Here is a 27,688-nt window from a genome sequence, read left to right as displayed (position 1 = left end):
GATCTGATTTATTTTGATCTGGAATAACTTCGAATTCTTCGTTACGGAAAAAAGATTTTGTAGCTTGGTTCACATTTGTAACAAGAAATGGATATTACAAATATCTATGTTACATACACGGAGAAAAATACTATACAAAGACGTCCCTTTATGATCTGTTTTCTATCATTTCCAAAATTCCCCTCAAATTTTATGCATATACCCCATTCTTTCATGTATGTTCTACATCGACTTAGAAACGTGTTACTTTTTTACTTAGGTTTCAATTTATCGTATAGTGAACCAGTACTATTATACCTTTTAGATATTCTTGATAAAACTAGCACTCTAGTAATAAGGCATTTCCTCTATTGGCAAGGAGTTAAATAAAAATTATTAAATAATATATATTTATTTGATTTGTTTTAAGGAATCGTTTTTCTCTTTCAATTTTCGGAAAATTTAACCCCTTCTCCTATAGTGGGGGGATTCTCATTGATGAACAAAACTTTATTTCCAAAAGAGACTTTTTATTGTTCCGAATGTCTAAAGTAAGCCCCCCTTATCTAAAGACTTCCATTTGATTTCTCCTTTAAATCATTGATTTCGGTTTCGGTTTCGTATTCTTGGATATAAGAAATTCAATACATAATTGTTTAGAATCATATATTTATCAATAAAACGGAATTTCTTATTAAAGGATTAAAATCAACAATTCGTAAAAAATAAATCAAGATTTGTTGATAGTATGCAGTTTTAGAAGGAAAGAAAAAATGGTGAAAGTAAGATATTTTTAGTTAATAATTGTATCTGTCAATTTTTGCTCTAATCTCCTAATATTTTTCATAATATTTACCTTAACTCCGTTCTTCTTTTTAAATATATATCATTATTTCAAACGTTTACCTCAATAGTAAAAATGTCCAATGTGTAAACAAAACGTCATCTATTTAGATATTTGCAAAAAAAAGTTACAATTTCAAATGGCACAGAATACATTATTTCAGATCTGTTTTTCTGTGATATTATATCATATCTATTTTGTGTTTTTATTATAGCAAATTGTTAACCATTCGTTTTACAGCTTTATCGAATAATTCTGATTTAATAGGCATTTCCATAGAATAAAATGGATCTTTCATAACATAATCACCATATAAACAATATATCTTTCTTAAGAAGTTATCAGCAACTTGACTAGCAATATTTACTGCTTTTGTCCTATCAATGCTTCCTGTCATTGTTGTACCAGCATTGTTCGACAGAACGTTCGAACTTAACGCGACAAATTTTAACCCTGTCATTGTTTGATATATATACATAGTAAATTGGTCAGTACTCAACTGTCTTAACCCACTTTTGTTCCAACTAATAAACGGTTCTTTAAAGAAATCTGGACCTTTATAACTACCAAGTTTAACCGGTACATTCGAGTTTCTATTCTGTTGAGGATTGCTGTTTTCCATCCCCACCATTGGAATATAGGGTATAACATAATCGACATTATTTTGTGTTATTTGCAATGCCTTAGGTGTTATTTGACTAGTTATTGCAAACACACTGTGTATCGTACTTGCTATGATTAGAAAATCGTTACTATTCAATTTAGACGCAAAACTCTCTGAAAAGTTTCTCTGATAAATCAATCCACCAGATTTGTTGATAATAAGTATAGACTCGATTGCCATGTTATTTTGGTATGTATAGGTTGAATTGTGTATTCTTGTTATTCTTGTGCGAACGGTTGCTGTTGAGTTTGTCCTGTTCTCTCTCTTTCTAATGGTGAGCGTTAATCATCTCTTTACAAAACCAAATATATGTCATATAGGTTTGTATATAATAATTTTCTTCACTTTCAAATTGAAACTTTCCATTTTCCATATTAGAGAGCACCACCGCGGGACTTTTATTTTTTGTAATCGCTATGATACGAAATATGCTTGGCGTATATTATATTACAGATATCTCTATATATGCTAAACTCAAATTATTATTTAGTCTTTTCAATATGTGAAAGTTAAATTATTATAAAAAGATTTATATGTGAATTTATCTTGTCTATTCTGAATCTTGTCCATGGATAGATATAGAGGTATGGTCATTGCTCCAGTTGGTATTGCCTCGATTATATGATTAGTTGTATCAACACATGAAGTAATGAATGAGGTTCAAAGTTTTGATCAATGAATTATTAAGAATAGTAATAATGATTTGGTAGGTTGTTAACTTTTTTTAAAAAAATAATCTTGTGTACCATTTGGTATTTAGTTTTCTCATCAAATTAGCATAATATTGAATTTCACCCCAACAATCTCTACCAAAATTACAACCAGCCATATTAACCACAAAATCATGATCTTTTTCGTCGTAAAAATATCTAGGATCATCACTGGAATCAGAACATGCACCCGGTGGGAATGCGTTGATTGATCTTAATGGAAGGAAGCCAATCTTGGAACGGATCCACGCTTCATTGGCATATAGGGACTCTAAAGCATCCTGTTCTCTGTGTTCCCATACCATATGTTTTTGTTCGTATGTGATTGGATCCCACCACATATCTAGGAACAATCTAGACCAATCACTATTTTTGATGAAGAATGAGCCTAAATTGAAACCACCACAATCCTGTGTAATTAAAAGGTCCATCTCTTCTGAATAATCTGTATATGGTTGATCAAGTTCTAGGTTCAATGGATTGAAGTTCTTTAATGTACGATCTGTAATCTCATCAATTCTATTGAAAATGTGATCCTCTAAGGATTTTTCAGGTTCCATAATTAAAGTGTCCAAATCTAGCCACCAGAACCATTCGGTATCTGGAAATTCTCTCATTGTTTGTTTCAAGATATCAGCTTTTTGCCAACCTTCTCTAAACTCATGTGAATATCTCTTGGTAGTAGCTAAATCTTTAATAGTTAAACCATAACCGTGTCTCTTCGCATATGCCTTCTTGTTCGCTATAGAAATATGTTCAATGGCCCATTCTTGTTCGTTTTTCCATCTTAAAACACCACCACCTTCATTAGCAGCTAAGATAATGACGAATCGTGGATCCTTTGATCTTGAAAACCATTTAGAATTCATAGGCTTTCCTATTGATTCACTTGTAGAGTCCTGATTCCTTTGGTCTATAAAAGTGTCTGGTATAGCAGAATCTGTAATCCAAAAGAAAAGAAACACAACAATGAATAGGATTAGCAAAGTTTTCTTGGATTTCCCAATCTCTGAATGAAAAAAATTATGTACTCTAAAGAAGTTCAACTTTGTACGTTTAAGGAATGTTAAAGATTTCTTATCATTATCTTCATCATTATAACGATTAAGACTCTTCCCGTCATCATATTTCATATCCAATTCAGACATTACAGGCTGTAGTATATGTTCAAAAATGGAGGGTGTTTGTCGATGTGCCTGTTGATTAACTTACAACTATTGGTGAATTAAAATTTCCAGTCAGAATTGATAGACACCTCCAAATGTGTATGTATCCACCTCAGCAATCACTTTCACAGTCACACTGTCTTATGTATTGATCAATAGTTATTGGACTGCAATAATCAGAAACGATTACTTCTTGAAGTATAAGTGTAAACGTGACAACAGCTGTCAATGAATTTTTCATTGGCATGTTATTTTTATTTTTTTTTCTAATTCTACTACCTAATTTCCATGATGCGCCAGAGAAAAGTTTCCTGATAATTCTTTAATTCTGGGCTGCGACCAATTTTCGTTTTGTCGTTCTGCATATTGTAGGAAATGTCACTATAAACGTAAAGCTTGATCAATTACGATTTAATTCATAAATATTTAAACAATAACAGATTAGATCGAAATTAGAGAGTCAGAGACTATCATGATCACCTGTCTAGTTTAACCTATGTTATTAGTGTGTGAGAGGACAGTAGCTATCGTTAATTTAGTATTTCTTGAAATATTTTTTTTGTTTACAGTAAAAGTGATCAATTTAAATTGACGAACTCCAATAAAAGTAGAAAAATATACAGGATAATGATGAAATTAGAGAAACAAATTAAATTGCAATTTGAACATGCAAATATCAGTACAAACTATGAATATATAAAATTATAATAATGCGTTGAATTGTGCCAATTTATTCAAACTTTCTTAGCATTGCCTATATAAAATTAAAATGCAAATTCGCCTTTGAATTGTTTTAAATCCATGCCAGGTTTAACTTTCTCTAAAAGGTCATTTCTATTCATAGCAACAAATACCCTCTTTAGAGTTTCGATAATATTATCATTATTCCAACTATTGTAATCATGGTCCTGTTTAAATTTCTCTCCTTCAATTTCATGCATCGATAATGTAGTCAACAGATGCTCAGCTGATTCTTTGTAACAGCCTATGTTCATACATGATACTGCCAAGTTGTAACGAGCCCTGACAAAGGACGGTTTTAAATTTAAAGCTTTATGATATGCCGTAATGGATTCCTCTGATCTATTTGAATTGGCTAATGCAGCTCCTAGACGATTCCACATTAACTCATCATTGGGATTGGCCTCTAATGCTCTATTGAAACACTCTATTGCAACATCATAATTATCATCAGCATAATAAAGAAGTCCCAAACATAATTCGACGTCAGGATCTACTTGTGGTAATTGTTTAGATAAACCCAGAAATTTCTGTTTAATCTTTTCTCCGATTTTGATATTTTCTTCCATTGATTCATCTATTAATACACTAGTTTTCTCATTATAAATTTCTGTGGAAAGGTCTACATTTGGATATTTGGTGGTGATCCATTGATTTAATATAGTGAGTGCACTCATATCGTAACCTTCATTGATATAACTAATTGCTAAGGTTTTCATAGCCTCTAGATTTTTACCATCTAATTTTAAACATTTCTCCAAAGCACAAATACCATTTAATTCTTTCTCATTTTGAATTTGTACTAAACCTAGTTTTAACCATGCATCCACATGGTTAGACTTCTCTTGTACAGCTGCTTCAAAAGCCATTGCAGCCTCACTTAACTTTGCGCCATTTTCCATTAATATGCAACCAATCTTGTAAGCATTTGGATTATTTAGATATTGATTTTTAGAGTCCTCAAATTCATAGTTTAGATTACCTGTCATTCTACTCAACATATACTTCGATCTGTCAGGCATAAAATCCTCGCCATCAGCATGAATATCATCCCAAACTTTCTGGAAGTCGGCTTGATATGTATCATCAATAATAATATCTTCAGAAGCATCCATCACATCTACAGACGCCTCTTCCTTCTGTGTACCTTCTTGAGTTCCTTTCACGTTCTCATCAATCTTCAAATTCTGGGAAACCTCCCTTTCGAGATCACCAAATTGTTGATCCCAATCTGTCTCCGTCTGTTGTCTTTGATTTAGTTGAGGTTTCTGTTGTAAGGTAGATGTAGGATGTGATCTATATTCTTGGTGAGGTCTATTTCGAAACATTGGAGATCTGAAACTATTCATAGTTGAATTTAAATTATTTTGGAGAACTCTTCCTGAAGTTTGTCTATCCATTAAATTTCCTTGATGATTTGTAGTGTTAAATTCATCAGACCATTCTTTTTTGGTAGGTACATTCTCAAAAAATTGAGGCTGTGGTACGTGTTCGTTTAATAGACCAGATGGATTCCAAGTCGGTTCAGTTATTGTTCCTATTGGTGCTTGACCGAATTTCATGGGACCCTGGTTGTTAATCGTACCATTTTGAAAATTATTAATTTCCCTTAAATTCCTCTCTGATACTATATTTTGAGAAGATTTTAATGACACAGAGGAACCTGTCAAGGTACTTGATGATCCTAGACCAAAATCCACTCTATGAGGGAGTAGATTATGTTCATTTTGTTGAGTATGTTTATTTAAATGAACTAACGGGTTATTATTTACGGAACAATCGGCGGCATTCATCTTTTATCCTGCCAGTAAGCGTCTCACTATATTCTAGATTTATATTACGCACTATGTAAGATAGATAGATATCTGAATAATGTATTCATAAATTCAATAAATCAAAAGAACGTTTACCCAACCTCCTTTTATATATAAATAAAGTTATGACTCTTTTAAGAGCGGTTTCAATGAATGCTGCCGCCACTTAAGATTCTTGTCCATCTCCATTTTGGAGATTTTTTAATTATTTTCCCATCGGAAATTGTAAATGATGAGCCGACGGAATAAAAAAGAATAAAATATTAACTGATTGACAATTTTGGTTAGAGAAGTTGACGTTTGGGACTAACTTAATGGAGTGATAGGTACCACATATTATTAAAAATCTGTTTTCTCCAACGATATTGTAAGGTAACTTAGTTGAATAGGAGGAGGAATACTAATTATGGCTCGACCTGTGGATGTATCACAACTATTGACTAGTTTGAAAGGAGATAAGAATGGAAATAGGGTTGCGAAGAATCCTTTAAGGAAGGCAAAATTTTTAAGTAAGAATGAAAGAGAAGCCCTTCTTCGAGATAACAGGAATACAAGTAATAATATAACAGTTACAGAAGATGTCAAACTTCTTGTTCATAATAAGAAAATGGTGCAAGATGTGGCTGAACAATCAGAAATTATTGAATCTGTTAACAAAGATGAACCATCTTCTATAAGTCATAATAGTAACAAAAAATTGAAATTCAATTTTGACTGGCAGAAATCAGACGATACATTAACAGATTTTAAACCTTTGACATCATTAAAAGTTAATGATTTGTTAAAAGTCAAAAATGTGACCAATGACGGACTCGGCAAGATCGAGGAATCCTACCTGGGTAGACATTGGACTCAAAAGGCTTTTAATGAAATGACAGAAAGAGATTGGAGGATTCTAAAAGAAGATTTTCAAATATCTATAAGAGGGGATTCAATAAAACAGCCACTCCGAAATTGGAATGAATTAAAATTGATTCCCAATGATTTGTCTAACATTATAACCAATGATTTACATATGGAACACCCAACTCCTATTCAAAGGGCAACTATTCCAAATTTCACAAGTAATGGGAATAGATCTGTTTTGGGTGTTGCATCGACCGGTTCCGGTAAAACATTTGCATTTATCATACCAATACTTACTAAGTTGAGTCTAATGCCAGATCAACCAAGATCCATTAAAGTTCTAGAGGGACCTAAGGCACTTATATTAGCTCCGACAAGAGAACTAGCACAACAGATTAAAGCTGAGGCAAAAAGATTGACTGACTTATGGGATAAGCATGATTATAGAGTTGTCTCGATTGTTGGTGGACATTCGATAGAAGAAATTAGTAATGAACTCTCTGATGGTTGTGATATTCTCGTAGCCACACCAGGTAGATTGATAGACTGTTTGGAGAACCATGCGCTAACAGTTGGATCTGTATCAACTGTAGTATTAGATGAAGCTGATAAGATGATTGATCTAGGGTTTGAAGACCAATTGACCACCATTCTTAATATGTTAGAGATGAATACTACAATTAAAAGGGGAAGGAGACAGGTTGTAATGTTTACTGCAACGATGATGCCTCCCATTGAGAAGATCGCTCGTCAATATTTGCAAAACCCTATCAATATATCAATTGGAAGTTCTGAAAATACTATACCTAAAATTCAACAGAAAGTTGTATATGCACCAAATGACGATTTGAAATTTAATAAAGTAGTAGAACAACTTAGAAATACTAACCCCCCAATAATAATATTTATTAATCACAAGAGAGTTGCAGATGTCCTGGCAGAAAGACTGAAAAAAGAGACAAGGTATAATGTAGTCACGCTTCATGGTTCTAAGAGTCAAGAACAAAGAGAAAAATCATTAAGTGCATTAAAAACTAATAAAGCGCAAATTATGATTGCAACGAGTATTGCTGCCAGAGGGTTAGATATTCCAAATGTATCGCTAGTTATTAATTACGAGATGCCAAAGCATTTTGAAGACTATGTTCATAGAATAGGTAGAACCGGTAGAGCTGGCAATATTGGTACAGCTATTACATTTATTGGTGAATATGAGGATGAAAAGACTGTGGAAAAGTTACAAAAATATGTTGCAACTGAAAATCCGTTACGTAATAATGAATTTGACAATCGAATTAAAAAATTATATAAAATACATGAAGCAAAATCGGAATATATAATATATTGATAGATAGTCCATGAATAAATAGAGTTAAAACAAACAGAAATTTGATTGGAATAAAAACAAACCACTCCCACAAGTGGTTGGTAATCGGAAGACCGATGGATCATCGATATTCGTAGTTTTGAGAATAAAACCTACAAAAAATATCTCCAGGGGGCGAGTCGAACGCCCGATCTCAAGATTTCTTGTAAAATTACAGTCTTGCGCCTTAAACCAACTTGGCTACCTAGAGATTTATAAGAAAGGCGAAAACCTTGCAGTATTTGAGCAAAAGATATTATCCGGGTAAAACAAAATGTTTTAAATTAAATCTTGTAAATTATCAATGTTATTGTACATCATGTAAACTTAAATTGGCAAGAAATAAGATCTATATTAAATTTGGATTGTGAACATCTGTAATATATAAAATACGCCTGTATAATTGTAAACGTAAGTTTGAGATTGAGAAGATATGATTAGTATTCGAGTTGAAATTATCTGACATAGCTATAGATATTCAAATGTATAATTGTGTCGTTTATTTTATGTTATTTAAAGTAAGTCTATATAAGGAAGATTGTATATTCTGTTAAACATAGTTACTGTTGTTAAATTGCTCATCTTTTGCGCATAGTAACGTTTGACAATGTAGCTCCAATATACCCAATGTAGGGGGAACGAATACTACATTATGCAGTATATATCATGTGATATTATATATACGGTAGTGCAGTACACTCTAAATTCTACTTTTATTGGCTAACATCTCCTTCAGATAGGTTAAGCTAATGTTAGCCTTTTTAGTGCTGCCGCTACATTTCAACAATTAAGTGTACATAGTTAAAGTAGAGCAAATGTTATATGTTAATCCTTTCTATTATTATTAAGTGGGTGTTTTCTAGTATATAAAATTTATAAGACGAATGGGTTTTAACTTAAAATGTCAGTTCAGAATTCTCTATCTTTAGATATGTTTTTACTTCATTATTTCATTATTTCAATTTTCATAACTCCCATGCTGTATTGACATCTTTAATGAAGACTTACCCAGTTAATTACTTTTTAGTAAATTAATGCCTCACAACTTACAATGAAATTGTATTCATTTTCTCATGATACTATTGGGTTATTTTCGACTTATTTCTTTTAGTTTATCGTTTGACTTATCATTGAGAACAATATAATTTATCTCAATGATAAATCATTGAAATTTCAACTCAAATGTCCTTAGGAAATTATAAAATGATTTCCTAAAGATAATGTTGTATAAAACTGTTATATAATCTTAACTTTCAACTGGCGTGTTTTTCTGTCCATAATTAAGAAAATGTGTGAGAGAGAGAACAAAAAGTCAAGAAGAAACCTGATATTAGATAATAGTAAGGAAGGATATTATATTTATATTCTGGTCATGGGAGTTAGTGGTATAAATACTTTATTAATTATTTATTTTTTACATTGTGTCTCTATAATTTTTCACAGCATTCGCTTTTGGAAAGGTTTGTTAATATATAGTTTTGAATCGTACCAGCACATAGTTTATATGATAGATATTCTTCAATTTAAATTCAAGAATGAAACCGATTCAGAAGTAAGTTATATTATTGGAACAAGTTTATATGTTTTTTTATACTAAAAAAATAACTGCTAATGTATTACAGAATATGTTGAGTTAACTCTGCTATCATATTTTCAGTACTTAATGTCTGTAATAAAACAATGGAGATTATATTTGACGAGATGTCATGCTTTTAGACGGAAAAGTGCAACCTATGTTACGTTTTATATAAATTTTTCTTGGTAGCAAAATTGTTGATATAGGTATACCTGTACAAAGGTACTTTGTCCATCATATGAGATGCCACCCATTATCCCGAAGGCTCAATACCTTTACAAACTACCTTAAGGTTTGCAGTCAGGAACCATCGTTGTAGAGAAGTACTTTATTTCCTTAAAATTGACCAAGGATGCATCTTTAATACAAAATGTCACATAAATCGATATTTCTGCCCTGTTGAAGTAATGCCCAATTCCCTAATCGTTTAAAATGACCGATATTCAAAAAATTTGTGAGCTAGAAAATTTTTCATCTTTCCCCGATGAGCAACGAAATAATTTTTCATTTTCTTCACTTTAGTAATTGAAATATCGAAGGAAGGATTGATACTACTACATATAAATCATATTATTAGTTGATATTAGTTTATTAGATTGGAATTGATTAATAAACGTCAGAGTTACCAAACAAAGTCAATAATATATCATATAAATCAAAAATGGCTAAGGAATCCAAAGAAGTTAAGTCCGAGGACAACTATGAAACCAGAATGCCAGCTGTTCTGTCATTTGCTAAACCATTAGCCTCTAAGAAACTAAATAAGAAGGTTCTAAAGACTGTTAAGAAAGCCTCCAAGGCCAAGAATGTCAAGAGAGGTGTTAAGGAAGTTGTTAAGGCTCTAAGAAAGGGTGACAAGGGTCTAGTTATCATTGCTGGTGATATTTTCCCAGCTGATGTCATTTCTCATATCCCTGTTTTGTGTGAAGACCAATCTGTCCCATATATTTTCATTCCATCTAAGCAAGATTTAGGTTCTGCTGGTGCCACCAAGAGACCAACCTCTGTTGTTTTCATTGTACCAGGTAGTAACAAGAAGAAGGATGGTAAGGCTAAGGAAGAAGAATACAAAGATTCTTTCAACGAAATAGTAAAGGAGATTTCTGCTTTTTAAGAACTTCAAGCATTACTCTGATTTACTGGGCATATCTTATTTTATTTTCGAATCACAACTAAACAATTACATATAAAGGAAAAAATTCATAATAAAATCTTCAAAGATTTTATCTTCATATATATCACTGTACAATCAATTTTCAATCAATAACAATTAAAAGTATTAAAATAGCTAATATATGTATACTTATCAGGACTACATAGAGTAGGACTATTTTATTGAGTATCTCTCTGTTCTACATCAACTATCAGATAAATCATCGCTCTATTTGTATATAATATTGTTATTTATTTTTTTACTTAGCGAACAAATCCTTATAATATATAAGTGAACATTTGGTATAAGATAAATAGCAAAAGAGGTAAAAGGATTGCTATCTATCTAAAAGGCTATTGATAGACCGGAAGAACTTTGATTACCAAAGTGTAATATTGTGTCTCCATTATGTCTCAAAGAACTGGATATTCGGACAGAGTACTAACTAATAGGAAAACACAAGGAACGTTAGGTAAGCGATATAATAAGAAAAGTGCATATTCTGATCATTTTGAAAGTCAAGATATTTGGAAGAACCTTGAAAGAATAAGACATTCAAATCATCTCGCAGGGAAAACTATAAAAAATAGTTATATATGTCTTCTACTTCAGAAAAAACTTGATATAACGTTACTCACTAATTGTGTCGATGAGCTGCATAAATATATCGAACATGATACTTTGGAGTTGCAAAAACAGAATGAATCAACAGCTATATTAATTTTGAAAAACTTTAGTATTTTGGATTGTTGTCTCACAATAAGTGTCATATCAAATTTAACTTCTGGTAGGTCGCTTAGTTCGTTAAGTAAATCATATTTTACTGTCCCAAATGATATTGAACTAAATTGTACTTTGTTTTTCTTTTCCAATTTTAAACATTCTAAAAGTCGACTAAGATATAGCAAAGAGAATATCGATTTTAGAGTATCAATAGCACCATTTGGCTTGGTCCAGAAAATTAGCGAAGTCCATATTTCAACTAGTGCAGGTAAAACTTTGTCACATTTTATGCAAGGATTGGCGAACTTTATATCAGAAATAAAATTTGGGAAACATCCTCAAAGGATTGACAGATATATTACAACACGTCTGGCTAATTACAGAAAAATATTAATCCTTAATATGTCAGGGCTAAGATTCCCTGAACATGATATGTTTGATCCTACGGAACTAGAGAAAAATAGACAACTTTTGACACGATCTCAAGAGAGTCTTTCTGAATACAAAGTTAATATTCAGAAGTATAAAAAATCACTTGTATCGACCTCTATAGAAACAAAAGCTGGGAATACCGCCAATGCTGAGCCAAGTCAGAATGTTAATGCTCACTCTATGGCACAATCTAATGGCAGTATCAGATTCGATTTAAAGAATGAGAATAACAACATTGATCATACCCAGGTTACAACGACCACCTACCAAGCATTCCCGGAAAAACGTGGATTTCTCTCTCAAGATCAAATCAAAGAGCACTGTATAGCCAATATATCCGCGTCAAGGGATGTTGTAAAGAATAAAGATGGCAATGAGATTTTCAAGATGTATATAAGGATACCAAAACTGAAATATATCGATATGATATACCAAAATCTCAATGACCTTAGAAATCAAACTAATTGTAACATTGTGGTGTTGAATTTAAATAATTTGGCAGAATCAGAACCTTGGCTTGCATCATTAGATTTAGCCAAGTATACATCTGTAACACAACCTCCTCATCCAAGTACAGTGAGAGTTGTTAGTATCGGAGGTGTTAGTGAATACATCCTCAACAGTTTAGATTTGATTTCAGGCATTATGAAATCCTAAATGACAAACTAAGTGTCTTCTATGTGTATCTGTGAGATACAATCAAGTCAATGACTATGAGCTGGATAATCACCTAAATATTATGGCTAACGGTCATTTTTGTATATATATTCCAATTAGAGCGTAGCAGATCATTAAATGTCCTTTTTTTTACCTTAAAAGGTGAAAACTTCATGCGATGCTCCCGCGTAGTAGAAAATTTCACTGTGCTTTATATATATAAAACTAACTAATTCGATGATAATTAATTATATTAATATTTTAAATTATACATAAAACAAGCATATACAATAATCTAATCTATTGGTTAAATTCAATAAATCAACTTTACACTAACAATCATCTTCAAATATATTTACATCAATTTTATTTGAATGTTTTCCAGTGGAACGGGAAATAAAACTAAGAGGAAATCATTTTTCCTCTTTGGAGGTGATACTAAGACGGCATTAAAACCAACTCACACCCAAACGATACCTACAACTCACACCCATCATAAAAAGGTTGAATCAGCGTCTATTGATGGAAAACATATTCCAAATGGTAGCCTTCAATCCAGTAGCATACCTAAGTCTGCATCTTTATCTTCAAAACCAAAAAGTATACCAATAAATAAAATTGTTCAAGGGCAAACAATAACGACAAGTAGTAAACCAAGTGTGGAGCAACCTATGGTTAAACCTAGAGAAAGGGTTAAACGTCCACCTCCACCTATGGTAAACATGGAAGAAATACGATCATCTGCAGAAAGAATACGGTCGATCAACCTAAAGGATGAAGATCCACAATCCGAAACTAATGCAATAAAGAAGGATACTCAAAACTTGTTATCAAGGGATACAATGCTTAATGAGCATCATGATAGTGGTACTGGTCTCATAGAGCGGGAAATAGTTACTAAGAATACAGATATTGGATATATTTACCAACACAAAAGAGAACGGTCGAAGGCTGAAGAACTTGTTGATGATATTGACATATATCTAAAATCATATAAGGAGAATTCAAAGTCACCTAGTCCACATCCACTAAATACTACTCAACATGCGTTCGATCAGAATGTTGAGGATATTTTTGTCCCTGAATCGGAGAGCCCAATGATCATCCATATCCCAAGCAATGATACAGTTGAGGAGGTAAGTCCTCTAGATTTTAATAGTAACTTGAAAAGTATTCCTAAATTATATGAGAGTTCCGATGAAAGTGCGAGTGAAGGTATTGATAGTGTTTCTTGTCACGATCCAATCGTTTCCAATAATGTACCTTTAGATGGTGTCGACAAACAAGATAATTTTTCGTTTACTGGATCACGTAGTATTATATCTTCAGAAAGGTCTTCTTATCGAGAACAAGTAGCTGCCCCCCCTGGAGTTCTTGATGTTGTGTCAGTTGATGACTATAAGAAGAAAAATGCTAATCCTTTTATGATAGATACGGAATCATCTCCAGAGATAATGCCCCCACGTTTAAGAATAGCCAACACAGGACCACCAAGTCCAGTATCTTCAACGTCATCAGACGAATATATTCTAAACTACGATGGGAAACCTCAGAATTCAAGAGCTGCACCAACAGAAGGAACAGTCGATTTAGAACCTCGACGCCGTTTTAGAGTTGTAAATGAGGATCGTCCGACTTTCTATGCTCCTTTCGACGAAGATAGTGATGTATCATCTTTTGAATCTAGAAACAGTTCCCATAAGAATACAGATGGTGAACCTGGCATTCCTGAGGCATATGAGACTCCACTAGAATCTCCAATACTCCAAGATTCAATAGCAGAAAGTATAATAGAAACAACTGATAGCAGGATTACAAGTTCCATCGACCTAACTTCTTCTGATTATCAGGTGCCCGATAATACCCGTTCATTACATGCTGAATTATTGAGGTCACGCGATGGTTTAGAGAGCATAGAGGATAGCAGTATTAATAAACTGCCGGAGACACCCAATTCGAAAAGTGCACGAAGTGAATCGCCTGTCCATGATAGAACTCTTAAATCTGAAAAGCCAGCACGATTAGTATCTAGTTATGTGGAAGAATTGAGATTAAAATATTATAAGACATCGAATTTCTTAGAGGCACCACCTAACCTACCGTCATCTCTCAAACAGAAGAATAATCTTATTCAGCCAAAGAATATTAGAGTTGCCATTAGAACTAGTTCGAAACAGGTTGGCATAAAACATGGTAGAGTTAAACAGAAGTTACTTGCTTTAGAGGCAAATACTGGTGATAACAAATCTCTAGGGAGTTCAAACATTGGTGTCATCGATCACACCAAAGAATTCCATAAATTGCTTGGTAAGGATGATGTTGTTCCAGAAGAAGACGAAAATGCGTCAGAAGAATATTTAAATGAGATTCCAGGTGATGACGCGTACGATAGTGATGATTGGATGGCCCCTCTTAGAGAAAAGAAAGGTGTCTCAAAACCCAGTGATGTCACAAGAAGTAATACAACTGTTAGTTATTATACTAGGTTACAAAATAGACCTAGAAGTGGGACTGTTGATAAGATGAAATCATACAACTACAAACTCCCAACAAATATACTGGATGAATATAATGCAGACCAAGAAAAGAAGAACGATGAAAACTCTACTAAGAGAACTCCCTCGACGAAGAGTTATGCATCTTCGACATTTATGGATAGTTATTTACCTGATGGAAGACTTTATGTCGCCAACCCAGAATCTGACGAAGAATGATATCTCTTCATCAATAACGTTAAATATATTATATATAGAAAGATAACCCCATAAATAGACTTATAGATATATCAAAGACTTTTTTATTCAAGCCTGTCTCTTATCTCAATAATTTTATATTGTGCCATCATTACCCTCCACTTCTCGCTATTTTTATTACATTTTTTTTCTAGATTCTCGTTCTCTAAGCGGACAATAAAGGATTATTATACATTTTACTTCAAACGTGTTTTGATCTTACAGAAGAAAATTACGATCAAGGATTTTTAAGTTACACGTTACTACATATTAGAAATTAGGAAGAAACCTTCTGTATTGTTCATTGACCAGTGTTTTTTTAAGTAGTAAATTTATTTCAACCAATTGAATATCTACTGAGGATCCATTTGAGGAAAAAGAATGTCTGTCGAAACTAAACAACCAGCGTACACACTAGTTTTCGACCCTTCTACTGGTGGTGAGAGTTACACCGTCAGTGAATTGCAAAAGGCCTTGGAGAAAGGTTCTGAAGATGAGAAAGTTGCGGCCATGAAGCATATCTTGGTAATGATGTTAGATGGTAACCCATTACCAGAATTGTTGATGCATATTATCAGATTTGTTATGCCTTCCAAGAATAAGAAATTAAAGAAATTGTTATATTTTTACTGGGAGATTGTCCCAAAGATGGATGAAGAAGGTAAATTAAGACACGAAATGATTTTAGTTTGTAATGCTATTCAACACGATTTGCAACATCCAAACGAATATATTAGAGGTAATACTTTGCGTTTCCTAACTAAGTTAAATGAACCAGAACTGTTAGAACAAATGGTCCCATCTGTTTTAACATGTTTAGAATATCGTCATGCCTATGTTCGTAAGTATGCTATCTTGGCTGTGCAATCGATCTACAATGTTAGCGAGCATTTGATTCCTGATGCTAAGGATATTGTCTATAAATTCCTAGAAGATGAAATGGACCCTATCTGTAAGAGAAATGCCTTTGTTGGTGTTGCTGAATTGGATCGTGAATCTGCTTTGAAATACTTGGAAGAAAATATTGTGAACATTGAGAAGATCGATCCTTTGTTACAATCTGTTTTTGTTGAATTCATTAGAAAAGATGCAAACCTTACTCCATCATTAAAGGATCAATATGTTGCTTTATTATTGGAATTGTTGAACGCAACTACCTACGATGATGTTGTATTGGAAACCGCACTAGCTCTAACCCTTCTTACCCCAAATACTACCATATTGAATGCAAGTGTATCCAAGTTGACTGATTTGGCTGACAGAGTTTCAGACAATAACGTTAAATTGATTGTGTTGGATAGAGTGCAAGATATCAACAACAACAACCCAGGGACCTTAGAAGAGAGAACTCTAGACATTTTGCGTTTATTGAACTCAGAAGATTTAGATGTTCGTTCAAAGGCTCTGGATATTTCTCTAGACTTGATATCTTCGAGAAATGCAGAAGATGTCATTCAATTATTGAAGAAAGAATTGCAAATTACCGTTACCAACAACGAAAAAGAAAACGCCATGAAGTATAGACAGCTATTAATTAAGGCAATTCGTTCCATTGCTATCAAATTTTCTGAAATGGCCGAAAGTGTGATATCTTTACTATTGGAATTTATCAGTGAATTGAACTCTGTTGCTACATGTGGTGTCATTTCTTTTGTGAAGGATGTCATTGAAAAATACCCACAACAGAGATCTGTCATCCTAACCCAATTGGTTAGTGCTTTAGATAACATTAAGTCTGCTAAAGCCTACCGTGGAGCTCTATGGATATTGGGTGAATATTCGGAATCTTCTTCAGAAATCCAAGCATCCTGGAAGCATCTACGTACCAGTATGGGTGAAGTTCCAATCGTTCAATCGGAGATGAGAAAATTAAACAAGAATGACGAGGACAATGGAGAAGAAACTAAAGATGAAGAAGCTGCAAAACCGTCCGGTCCAGTTATTCTTCCAGATGGTACATATGCCACCGAAAGTGCATTTGGTAATGAAGATATTTCAAAGAAGGTGTCTAATTCAGAAAAGGAAGAAAGACCACCATTACGTCGTTTCATATTGGGCGGTGATTTTTATACAGCTGCAATTCTGGCATCAACTATTGTAAAACTGGTCTTGAAGTTTGATAAAGTATCTAAGGACAAACATGTTATGAATGCCTTGAAGTCTGAAGGTTTATTAATTTTGGTCAGTATTATCAGAGTTGGTCAGAGTTCATTGGTCGAACGTAAAATCGACGAAGACTCTGCGGATAGAATAATGACTACTATCTCTATTCTAATGGATGAGAATGATCCAAATGAAAAGTCTAGTGAAAGAAGTTTGTTGGATCTTGCCTTCATCGAAGCCACAAGGGAATCTTTCAAAAACCAATTATCCCTATCTAAGCGTGCTAATCTGAGAAGATCTGTTAAAGATGTTGTCAAGAATGCAGACACCATTGAGACCGCTATTTCTTTCAGACAATTTGCTCACTCAAATGTTGGTGCTATTGAAAAGGATACCGTTGAAGAAGATTTGAATCAAGCCATTCATGGTGATGCTTCAGATTTCGCTGCTAAACAAACATCTTCCAGATTAAAGAAGATTGTCCCATTGACTGGTTTCTCCGATCCAGTATATGCTGAGGCTTATATTACAAACAATCAATTCGATGTTGTATTGGAAGTCTTGTTGGTTAATCAAACTAAAGACACTTTAAAGAACCTACACGTTCAATTTGCAACTCTTGGTGATCTGAAGATTATTGATAATCCTCCAAGCACCAATATCGTTCCTCACGGTTTCCACAGAATTACCATTACCGTCAAGGTTTCTTCAGCAGATACCGGTGTCATTTTTGGTAACATTATATACGATGGTGGCCACGGTGAAGATGCCAGATATGTTATTTTAAATGATGTTCATATTGATATCATGGACTATATCAAGCCATCTGTTACTAGTGATGAGCGTTTCCGTACGATGTGGAATGAATTCGAATGGGAAAACAAGATTTCTGTAAAGTCTGATCTTCCATCTCTACATGCATACTTAGAAGAATTGACTAAAGGTACAAACATGGGTGTTTTGACACCACAAGAATCATTGGGTGAAGACGACTGTAGATTCCTAAGTTGTAATCTATATGCCAAATCTTCCTTTGGGGAAGATGCTTTAGCCAACTTATGTATCGAATTGGATAGCAACACACATCAAGTCATTGGTTACGTTAGAATTCGTTCTAAAGGTCAAGGTCTGGCCCTTTCCTTAGGTGATAGGGTTGCATTGATTGCTAAGCAAAGTAACAAGATCGAATTAAGTCGTATTTAATATGTGTATTACGTAACGCTTACTAGGAAACAATTACAATAAATAAATAAAAAAGTATGATATAAGCAGCAATTATGATCCCAGACTTTGATGAACTAGCGTTCTTGGTTAGGCAATCATGTGAGATATGTCTTATTGAGTTTTATTTACACGAGATTTATATATATATATGGTGTTACAACAAATCTGCATATTACATTCTTTGTTCATTTTCAGTGTTGAAAGGAATTTGTAAACTACTAACCAAGGTTCTGGCTTGTTCGTTGGTTTGTGCAGTAGTATTTACATTAATATGCATACCAAACGTCTTTGGCCATAAATCTTGGTTCAAATCAATCTCTGGGAAAAATTTCACCTCTTCCTCGTCTAAACCAAATGCAATACCACCAAATCTATCCCCTGACGACATATTAATACCTTTGTACTCTCTAATTCTTGGAAGAACAATTTCAGAAAGAGTATTTAGAAATTGGGACATTTCGTAACCTTCCAAAGTGACTTTTGCACCCATAGCATGACCTTTTCTAATTTTCCAATTTGGAACATCTGATTTTGAATATATAATCTTTGGTTTACAACCAGTTAACTGTTGTAATTGTAATGCTGCACTAATGGTTAACATTTCATTATCTCTTGCTTCTCTGACATAACAGTTGAGTGTCATACTTTTTAAGCCGGGAATATTGTTCCATTTGATTGGATGTGTATCTGGGAGTTCTGAATTTGAACCCTTTGGTTTTCTCATTGGCCTATTTATCTGGTATGGAGACGTACCATCCCATTCCCTATTCTTTAAACCTTTTTCAACAGTTGCATTATGTTTGTAATTTATTAATAGTATATCAGACTGAAGAGTATTTAAATAATGTTCCTTTAATCTGTCTTGACGTGTATCCTTTGGTTTGTAAGCTGGAGATCTTATATCATCTTTATCAAACTTCAAGCCATCAAATCTTGTTGTTAACTTGGATTTATCGATCTTAATCAAATGATGCACAGGTTGAACCAATGAGCAAGCTGCTTTGTTGTTTGGTGGAGTTGTAGCAAATTTTCTAATTGCTGATTTGGAACCAACTAAGGTCCTTATACTTGATATTGTATGCACCATTTTTGCTCGTAACCACAGGGAAATGCTAAGTAACAATAGTTATGGCTCTAGTGACACAGTATCTAAAAGTTGTTCAGAACAAGATGATCAACTGGTTGTAGCTAAATTACATCCATAAATATTTTATAGTTTTATTGAAACCCTTTATCGAATCCAGTTCATTATCTATCACTTACCACTAAAGAAACTCCTTCGTCGAGCAAATTCGCGAACTACAAAAAGACATGAAATTATCAAAATGTTATCGCTTTGTACGACACATTACTTCAATGACATTACCTATAGAAGTTCTCAACGCTGAAGACAAGTATAAAAGTTAGAACGGTTGTAGTCATTCTATATTGTTTTGATTGGTATGAATTGGATATGTTTATTACAAAAATTTACATCAATTCATCAAGTAAATTTGACTACTACCGCTGATATTTAATTGTAGGGCGCTAGAATAATTTGATATCCTATCCAATTATGGAAAATATATTAGCATAAGAACTTGTTCCCATTCATATGCATGTGGGTGGGCGTGTATTTATATGAATATATATATATGAAGTAAATACACGTTTTCTTGTAAATCTTGTAAATTTAGCTTCTACATAAAGAATAAATCATTTTGTTTGATGGTAACAAGATCGAAAAAAGGACTATAATCGTTTTGCTCGTCTTGCTTGTTAGGAATTGAGGCAAAATAATATCCTTGAGAAAGTATTTAAACAAATAAATTAACTTAAAGATAAGCACCTTCCAAAGAGTATCTTCATCAATTAATGAATTTTGTTCTCCTATTAGAAAGTATCGTTTTAATTGTATTGTATATGACATCAACTAGACCATTTGATAAACCTATTCCAAAGAGCCCTGCAAGTCCATATCCTATTGTCACTGACTTCTGTGATATTGTAAGTGGTTTCGGTAGGGGTTCGGCAGAACTTGGTATTCCAACCGCCAATATTCCAATAGATCAAATACCTACAGCAGCTAAGGACCTTGAACAAGGTGTCTATTTTGGTTTTGCTCGCATCCAACCCATTGGGAAAGAGGAAAGAACTGAACCAAGAGAAAACCATAGAGATGTAGAATACAACTATGGAAAATACTTGGAGGAGTCCAATGGTGACTTTGATGTCCTTCCAGTTGTGTTCTCGATTGGTTCAAACCCATTCTATCATAATAAACATAGAACATTAGAAATTCATGTGATTCATAAATTTAAGAGAGACTTCTATGGTGCAAAATTAAAATTCAATATATTGGGTTACATTAGGCCAGAATTGGACTACATCTCAGCAGATGCACTAATTACTGATATTAATAAGGATATTATTATTGCAAAACGTGTGTTAGAAACTGATGAATATAAGAAGTTTATGCAAGTTCTTTCGTAGAAAAACATTTTGAATGACGTCTATAGAAATCAAATAAATTGTATAATATATAAACCTTCCATTTGATATTTATTGAGTGGGTTTTAGTAATCGTTCTTAAATAGGAATTATCCTGACGGTTTTACATGTTAAGTTGATCTATATATTGTGGGAAGTAAATGCGGGCGAACTCTTTAACAACATCTAATGTTTCTTCATTCCTGGGTATTTGAGGCCATATATTTTTAACAATTTGGTCCCTTCTTTGATCTAGAGGTCTGTCAGTATCCAATAAAATTAGATTACAATAACTTTGCCAGAACAATCCCTCGTTAAGATAATCATCCTGGCAGTTTTCCACCACGTATTTAAAGATTTCTTTTTCTATAAAGCTGAGGTTCTTCTTAGACTGTAAAGACATTAGATGTGTTATCATGCTATTTTTGTCATCTCTTTTACCATTGGCTATTAATCTTTTCTGAATCTTCTTTAGTAGGTAGTCTGGTATTACCTTGGACGGAGTTTGCTCATATCTACTCAATGCGGCTGAATTTGCAATAAATATTTGAAATTGTATGTAATCCCAAAAGAGTTTAAAGTCTTTGCAACTTTCGATATCGTTTTCGTATAATAGATTCAGACCTTGAAGTAAGTTGTCCAGTGTATGCATTTCATCAAGAGAAATTAACAAAGTGCATAATATATGTATAATCTTAATCTTCTCAAGAGATAGTTCCATTCCTCTCATTAATATTATTTTGGCCATTGTTGTATTTTCCACTATGTCTATCAGCCAATATGCGTATTTGATCCAGATGATATCCGTATTAGATAGGGCTATCAGGGCTCTCTGGAAGTTTATGTAACAGAGTTCAGGTATACCCAATTCAATTGTATAGTCTAGATATTTTAACCAAGTTCGTATTTCATTATCAGAAACAAGATTTTCAGCAGTTGTATAATATTGGGTGCTTAACTTTGATTCGAACAAATTGTATCTTTCCATAACTTGAAGTTGTATTACCATATATAATTCTTTGGTAAATTTTTTGATTGCTTTCTTAGCATCCCTTAAATATGGACCTCTTCTTCCAGAATGGTCTCTATCAATCTTTAATTTTTTCGATAAATCATCCTTATTTATAAATAACGTTAATTCTGATAAATCTTTAATCTCATCTATATAGTTCATCCAAAGGGCATAAAATGTACTAAATGAATGTAATGGAATCTCGAGTACTTTTCTTAAAACTATGAAATATCTTTGTTTAGTTTGACAACGTTGTTTCAATTGTTCTAAATACATTTCCCAAAACACGCCACTATGATAATGTAATCCAATATATTGTTCAGCATCTTCATATTTTTTGAATAATTGTTTTTGGTCTATAACAATTTCGTTACAAGTTCTCAGATATGATACCCAAAGTACTAGTGATCTTTTATTATGTATATGTAACGCATTCTTAAATATTTTATGGAATCTAGATAGATGGCCCAATTTATATTCAAATAATGCAAAATCAATATGGTAATTTTCCAAGTATGGGAAATTGAGTAGCATTGCTTCATAAGTTGATCTTATTAATTGTAATGTATTTTTATCTATAGTCTTATTTATTGGGGAGGCTACAACAATTAGATAATTCAGTAAATTCTCCCAATGGATTAAAGATTTGGAATAAGTGGTAGTATTCAATGAAAGTTTCGAGAACTTTTCACTGTTGATAATGCTGCTATATTTATCCATCGTTATCGACTCTAAGGGTCAGAACCAGTCTGTTTGGTACTGGTATCTCTGTTTGTCTCTGTACAACACCTTATAATATAGTCAATATTAAATTTTAAAAGTATCTATATATTTTATAAAAATTTAGGCATCGCGTTAAATTATCGAGAAAGAAATATTAACGAATATGAAGAATGACAAGGCAGTTGGTTATATTATTTCCCATTTATGATTTTTAATGCAAAAGGGACTTACTGTTGTTATATTATGCAATTAATTTTAATAGATTAATAAATACTTAAGCTTTTCTAATGAGGAAATTGTAAATAAATAAATATGGATGGATACAAAAGGAAGAAAGGATGGGGGGACCTCATTAATCCTACCTTCAGATCCAATATCGTATGTTGTTATTGAGATCAAATGTTCTACAACTTAGACTTAACCCAGCCTTCTAGGCCACCCTTGACAATAATTTCTTGTAAGTTCTTACCCAGTTCACTAACTTGTTGTTCCAAGATCACAGGGCCTTCCAAAGAGCCTTCAGTTACAATGACCTTTGCGTTAGGAACATCCCATCTTAGGAACCAGCCTGTTCTCTTAGTCAATTCCTTTGGAGCATCGGCATACTTAGCACGTAATTTTTCGATCAAAGTTGGGATCTCTAAAGTTAATAGTGCATTATTAATGGAGTTTCTAGAGAATGTATTACTGAAGGAGCCTGCTACGACTAAGTTGATCCCTTTAGCCAACAGCGAGGTGGCAGCTTGTTCTCTGGATGAACCAGTACCGAAATTGAACCCACTGATGACAATATCACCAGCTTGAGCCTTTGAACCAAATTCAGAGTCATAGTTTTCCATACATACTTCTGCCATTTTTTCCTTTGGAACATCATCTTGATAAGTGTACTTACCTGGGTAGATACCATCCGTGTTAACATTGTCAGCATCACAAAGGACCAATTCACCGGCAATTTCATTAGGGAATCCATCAAGGATCTCTACAGCAGATGAAGAGCCTGAAGTTGTAGTCTTTGCATCTTCTGAAGAGGAAGCAGAAGTGATCTCGCAGGTGGTCTTAACACCTGATGCGGAGAATGGAATTGTTTGTCCAAAGACTTCTTCAGGAGCACCGATCCTACCAAGGATTGCCGAGGCAGCAACCACAGCTGGAGAACCTAAGTAAGCCAAGGCGTCCTTTGACCCCATTCTACCTTTAAAGTTTCTGTTAGTGGCACTGATCCCTACTTCACCTGCTTCCAATAGTCCTGCACCTAGACCGATACAAGGACCACAACCAGATGGTAAAGGTCTACAACCTGCAGCTAACAAAGTTTTCCAAATACCTGCATCCTTAGCATTTTGTTCGATCTCTGAAGAGGCAGCAGCGATATAGAATTCTACGTCAGGAGAGACTTTATTCAACTTGTTGATATCACCAGTTGGACAAACGACTTTAGCGGCAGCCTTTAAGTCTGAAAGACGAGCATTCGTACAAGAGACCAAATAAGCCTTGTTAATCTTAATGTCTTGTTGAGCTAAGTCGTGTACAGTATTGGAGATCTTCACACTGTTTGGACCCGATACGTAATGAGTCAAAGTTGATAAATCTATGGTCAAAGTCTTGGCATAGGTAGCATCCGAATCTGGTTTCATGACATTTGCACGTCTTTCCAATTCTGCAATTGTCTTGTCATTGATACGAGGATGGTTTGGGCCTACGATTTGTAAACGTTTCTTATAGAAATCAATCAAAGTAGAATCTACAGGGAATAAACCTGATAGAGCACCCCATTCAGTAGTCATATTAGCAATTGTCAATCTATAATCCACAGGCAAGTTCTTAATAGCTTCTTCTCCGGTGAATTCAATAGCGTGATTCAATACTTGATCCTGATTAAACAAACCACATAATGCCACGATAATATCTTTCCCGGCGACATTTGAAGGTAATTGACCTTTCAATTCTACTTTAGCCACAGGAGGGATTTGCCACCAAGTTTGGCCCGTGGCCCAAATTGCAGCGGCATCGGTTCTCACGACTGGTGTTCCAAGGGAACCAACCCCACCATAAGTATTTGAATGAGAATCTGACGCTACAGTTAAATTTAATGGGAAAGCATAACCTTCTTCGACCATAATTTGATGGCCGATACCTCTTCCAGCGGGATAGAAATCTATACCATGTTTCTTTGCGAAGTTTTCAATATTATGATATTTCGTTAAATTTTTTTCAGATTTATTTTGGATGTCATGATCCAGAGCATTGACAATTTGACGTGGATTAAATATTTTAGTAGCACCCAGTCCCATAAATTTCAAAGCTACGGGCCATGAATTATCATGCGACATACAAAAGGATGGTTTAATTGAGACGTAGTCACCTGTATGTACTGTTTTCCCCTTTGTTAGATTAACAGCATGTTGTTGAACGATCTTTTCAGTTAAATTTTGACCTCTTAATAATCTTGCAGAGACATGCAGACTTCGTATGTTATTATAACGCAGCATTATAAATATAGTTGTGTGCAATTTATATTTATATATAGATAGATAGATCGGTATAGATATTAAGTTACTGTGAACATATATATATATAGGGATGTATATGTTGATAATAGCAAATTATATATATACATATATAAAGGACTTATCTCTGCTCTTTATATATTGGTTGATTGAGATTTGATATAATTGTTTAATAAGCAAAAAATTTCAGTTTTCACTACAAAACATACGTTATAGTCTTGCAATATTTGATTGAGTCAGCGCGAGTAAAATTGCATGTATGCTGTATTTCCCGGTGGAAAATAGTACCAATTCCCGAGGTAACAAAAAAATATGAGAAAGAAGTGGTGTGTGGGTTTAACCATTTCATTTCATATATATCGATATATACTGCATACAACCCTAACCTAGGTCTCTTTTCAATATAAACGCAATGCCGTGTCCAGTGATGTCATATTACCCTCACGCGTCGTGGCAAGTGACCAGCCGGCATGCTATTTTCCTTTTCCTTTTCCTTTTCCTTTTTCCCCTTAAATGGAAAAGAAGAAGAAGAAAGTATCGCTTTGTCAGTTTGCTCATTGTAACGGACGCACCATAAAATACGAAGTGCATATAATAAGAAATGGAATACAGAATAAAGTGGGGGGTGGCAAGCAGTGGGAGCAGTGGCAGTGGCAGTGAACGAACCCGCGCGCTTAACTTCCATAATAAAATTCTTTTCGAAACTTTTTCTCTCTTTCGCTGTCCATAAGAAAGTTGCGTCGCCTGTTCGTTCGTTTGTCCTTAGTAAGAAAACAAGCAAATGTGTAAGCATAATTACTAAGAGAGGGTAGCCTGGTGATAGCTACATTACCCAACACAACATTTTCACGTCTGATAGTGAAAAACAGGCGAAACAGCAAACGCAAACGCAAACGCAAACGCAAACTGAAAGACGAAAGGTGAAAATTTTTGTGAAGAGAAAAAAGACGACAACCGGCAATAGATATTGATAACAACGAGAAAGAAATTTTCCACTCTTTGCCACCTTTGTTCCTATAATATTCGGTACTACCACCCGCTTATACATAGCACACATACATACATGTATATTTATATATATAAAAGAGAGATTGATATAGATCAGTTTTTAAAGGGAATTTCTTTGACAGTTTCATATATATATATATACTTACTTTAGTTCTTCTTGTTCTTCTTCTTTTTTTTTTTGTTGGGTTGTTTTTAAATTCTGATTTTTATTATCCATTCATATGCATGTGGGTGGGCGTGTATTTATATGAATATATATATATGAAGTAAATACACGTTTTCTTGTAAATCTTGTAAATTTAGCTTCTACATAAAGAATAAATCATTTTGTTTGATGGTAACAAGATCGAAAAAAGGACTATAATCGTTTTGCTCGTCTTGCTTGTTAGGAATTGAGGCAAAATAATATCCTTGAGAAAGTATTTAAACAAATAAATTAACTTAAAGATAAGCACCTTCCAAAGAGTATCTTCATCAATTAATGAATTTTGTTCTCCTATTAGAAAGTATCGTTTTAATTGTATTGTATATGACATCAACTAGACCATTTGATAAACCTATTCCAAAGAGCCCTGCAAGTCCATATCCTATTGTCACTGACTTCTGTGATATTGTAAGTGGTTTCGGTAGGGGTTCGGCAGAACTTGGTATTCCAACCGCCAATATTCCAATAGATCAAATACCTACAGCAGCTAAGGACCTTGAACAAGGTGTCTATTTTGGTTTTGCTCGCATCCAACCCATTGGGAAAGAGGAAAGAACTGAACCAAGAGAAAACCATAGAGATGTAGAATACAACTATGGAAAATACTTGGAGGAGTCCAATGGTGACTTTGATGTCCTTCCAGTTGTGTTCTCGATTGGTTCAAACCCATTCTATCATAATAAACATAGAACATTAGAAATTCATGTGATTCATAAATTTAAGAGAGACTTCTATGGTGCAAAATTAAAATTCAATATATTGGGTTACATTAGGCCAGAATTGGACTACATCTCAGCAGATGCACTAATTACTGATATTAATAAGGATATTATTATTGCAAAACGTGTGTTAGAAACTGATGAATATAAGAAGTTTATGCAAGTTCTTTCGTAGAAAAACATTTTGAATGACGTCTATAGAAATCAAATAAATTGTATAATATATAAACCTTCCATTTGATATTTATTGAGTGGGTTTTAGTAATCGTTCTTAAATAGGAATTATCCTGACGGTTTTACATGTTAAGTTGATCT

The 27,688-nt window shown here is 33.6% G+C and overlaps 13 protein-coding genes and 1 non-coding gene across 14 annotated transcripts; 7 read left to right on the top strand and 7 right to left on the bottom strand.

Moving 5' to 3' along the window:
- Positions 1-1,031: 1,031 nt before the first annotated feature.
- Positions 1,032-1,667, bottom strand: TRS23 (TRAPP subunit TRS23; the record flags this gene model as incomplete). Its single annotated transcript, XM_041550956.1, has 1 exon — positions 1,032-1,667. One exon carries the CDS (start codon positions 1,665-1,667, stop codon positions 1,032-1,034), a length of 636 nt encoding a protein of 211 aa, XP_041406890.1.
- Positions 1,668-2,211: 544 nt separating this feature from the next.
- Positions 2,212-3,345, bottom strand: MNN10 (alpha-1,6-mannosyltransferase; the record flags this gene model as incomplete). Its single annotated transcript, XM_041550955.1, has 1 exon — positions 2,212-3,345. The coding sequence occupies one exon, from the start codon at positions 3,343-3,345 to the stop codon at positions 2,212-2,214; it is 1,134 nt and encodes a 377-aa protein (XP_041406889.1).
- A 782-nt stretch (positions 3,346-4,127) lies between these two features.
- Positions 4,128-5,897, bottom strand: PEX5 (Pex5p; the record flags this gene model as incomplete). Its single annotated transcript, XM_041550954.1, has 1 exon — positions 4,128-5,897. One exon carries the CDS (start codon positions 5,895-5,897, stop codon positions 4,128-4,130), a length of 1,770 nt encoding a protein of 589 aa, XP_041406888.1.
- Positions 5,898-6,324: 427 nt separating this feature from the next.
- On the top strand, positions 6,325-8,112 carry PRP28 (mRNA splicing protein PRP28; the record flags this gene model as incomplete). Its single annotated transcript, XM_041550953.1, has 1 exon — positions 6,325-8,112. The coding sequence occupies one exon, from the start codon at positions 6,325-6,327 to the stop codon at positions 8,110-8,112; it is 1,788 nt and encodes a 595-aa protein (XP_041406887.1).
- Positions 8,113-8,255: 143 nt separating this feature from the next.
- Positions 8,256-8,341, bottom strand: KABA2_05S07062. The gene is given in 2 exon segments: positions 8,256-8,292; positions 8,302-8,341. It is a non-coding gene; the product is annotated as a tRNA-Tyr (tRNA).
- A 2,026-nt stretch (positions 8,342-10,367) lies between these two features.
- On the top strand, positions 10,368-10,820 carry NHP2 (snoRNA-binding protein NHP2; the record flags this gene model as incomplete). The annotated part of the gene is made up of 1 exon (XM_041550952.1): positions 10,368-10,820. One exon carries the CDS (start codon positions 10,368-10,370, stop codon positions 10,818-10,820), a length of 453 nt encoding a protein of 150 aa, XP_041406886.1.
- Positions 10,821-11,267: 447 nt separating this feature from the next.
- On the top strand, positions 11,268-12,671 carry SNU56 (Snu56p; the record flags this gene model as incomplete). Its single annotated transcript, XM_041550951.1, has 1 exon — positions 11,268-12,671. One exon carries the CDS (start codon positions 11,268-11,270, stop codon positions 12,669-12,671), a length of 1,404 nt encoding a protein of 467 aa, XP_041406885.1.
- A 374-nt stretch (positions 12,672-13,045) lies between these two features.
- KABA2_05S06996 (uncharacterized protein) lies at positions 13,046-15,385 on the top strand (the record flags this gene model as incomplete). Its single annotated transcript, XM_041550950.1, has 1 exon — positions 13,046-15,385. The coding sequence occupies one exon, from the start codon at positions 13,046-13,048 to the stop codon at positions 15,383-15,385; it is 2,340 nt and encodes a 779-aa protein (XP_041406884.1).
- Positions 15,386-15,784: 399 nt separating this feature from the next.
- On the top strand, positions 15,785-18,709 carry SEC26 (coatomer subunit beta; the record flags this gene model as incomplete). Its single annotated transcript, XM_041550949.1, has 1 exon — positions 15,785-18,709. One exon carries the CDS (start codon positions 15,785-15,787, stop codon positions 18,707-18,709), a length of 2,925 nt encoding a protein of 974 aa, XP_041406883.1.
- A 193-nt stretch (positions 18,710-18,902) lies between these two features.
- Positions 18,903-19,817, bottom strand: MRPL7 (mitochondrial 54S ribosomal protein uL5m; the record flags this gene model as incomplete). Its single annotated transcript, XM_041550948.1, has 1 exon — positions 18,903-19,817. The coding sequence occupies one exon, from the start codon at positions 19,815-19,817 to the stop codon at positions 18,903-18,905; it is 915 nt and encodes a 304-aa protein (XP_041406882.1).
- Positions 19,818-20,584: 767 nt separating this feature from the next.
- Positions 20,585-21,202, top strand: FMN1 (riboflavin kinase; the record flags this gene model as incomplete). Its single annotated transcript, XM_041550947.1, has 1 exon — positions 20,585-21,202. One exon carries the CDS (start codon positions 20,585-20,587, stop codon positions 21,200-21,202), a length of 618 nt encoding a protein of 205 aa, XP_041406881.1.
- A 121-nt stretch (positions 21,203-21,323) lies between these two features.
- On the bottom strand, positions 21,324-22,931 carry PRP42 (mRNA splicing protein PRP42; the record flags this gene model as incomplete). The annotated part of the gene is made up of 1 exon (XM_041550946.1): positions 21,324-22,931. One exon carries the CDS (start codon positions 22,929-22,931, stop codon positions 21,324-21,326), a length of 1,608 nt encoding a protein of 535 aa, XP_041406880.1.
- A 407-nt stretch (positions 22,932-23,338) lies between these two features.
- Positions 23,339-25,423, bottom strand: LYS4 (homoaconitate hydratase LYS4; the record flags this gene model as incomplete). The annotated part of the gene is made up of 1 exon (XM_041550945.1): positions 23,339-25,423. The coding sequence occupies one exon, from the start codon at positions 25,421-25,423 to the stop codon at positions 23,339-23,341; it is 2,085 nt and encodes a 694-aa protein (XP_041406879.1).
- Positions 25,424-26,930: 1,507 nt separating this feature from the next.
- KABA2_05S06864 (riboflavin kinase) lies at positions 26,931-27,548 on the top strand (the record flags this gene model as incomplete). Its single annotated transcript, XM_041550944.1, has 1 exon — positions 26,931-27,548. The coding sequence occupies one exon, from the start codon at positions 26,931-26,933 to the stop codon at positions 27,546-27,548; it is 618 nt and encodes a 205-aa protein (XP_041406878.1).
- Positions 27,549-27,688: the final 140 nt, after the last annotated feature.

The sequence above is a fragment of the Maudiozyma barnettii genome (genome assembly GCF_903064755.1).
Source record: "Maudiozyma barnettii strain CLIB 1767 genome assembly, contig: KABA2_05, whole genome shotgun sequence".
Lineage (NCBI taxonomy): Eukaryota > Fungi > Ascomycota > Saccharomycetes > Saccharomycetales > Saccharomycetaceae > Maudiozyma > Maudiozyma barnettii.
Note: the sequence above shows the minus strand (reverse complement) of the source record. Positions and strands in the feature narration are given on the sequence as shown.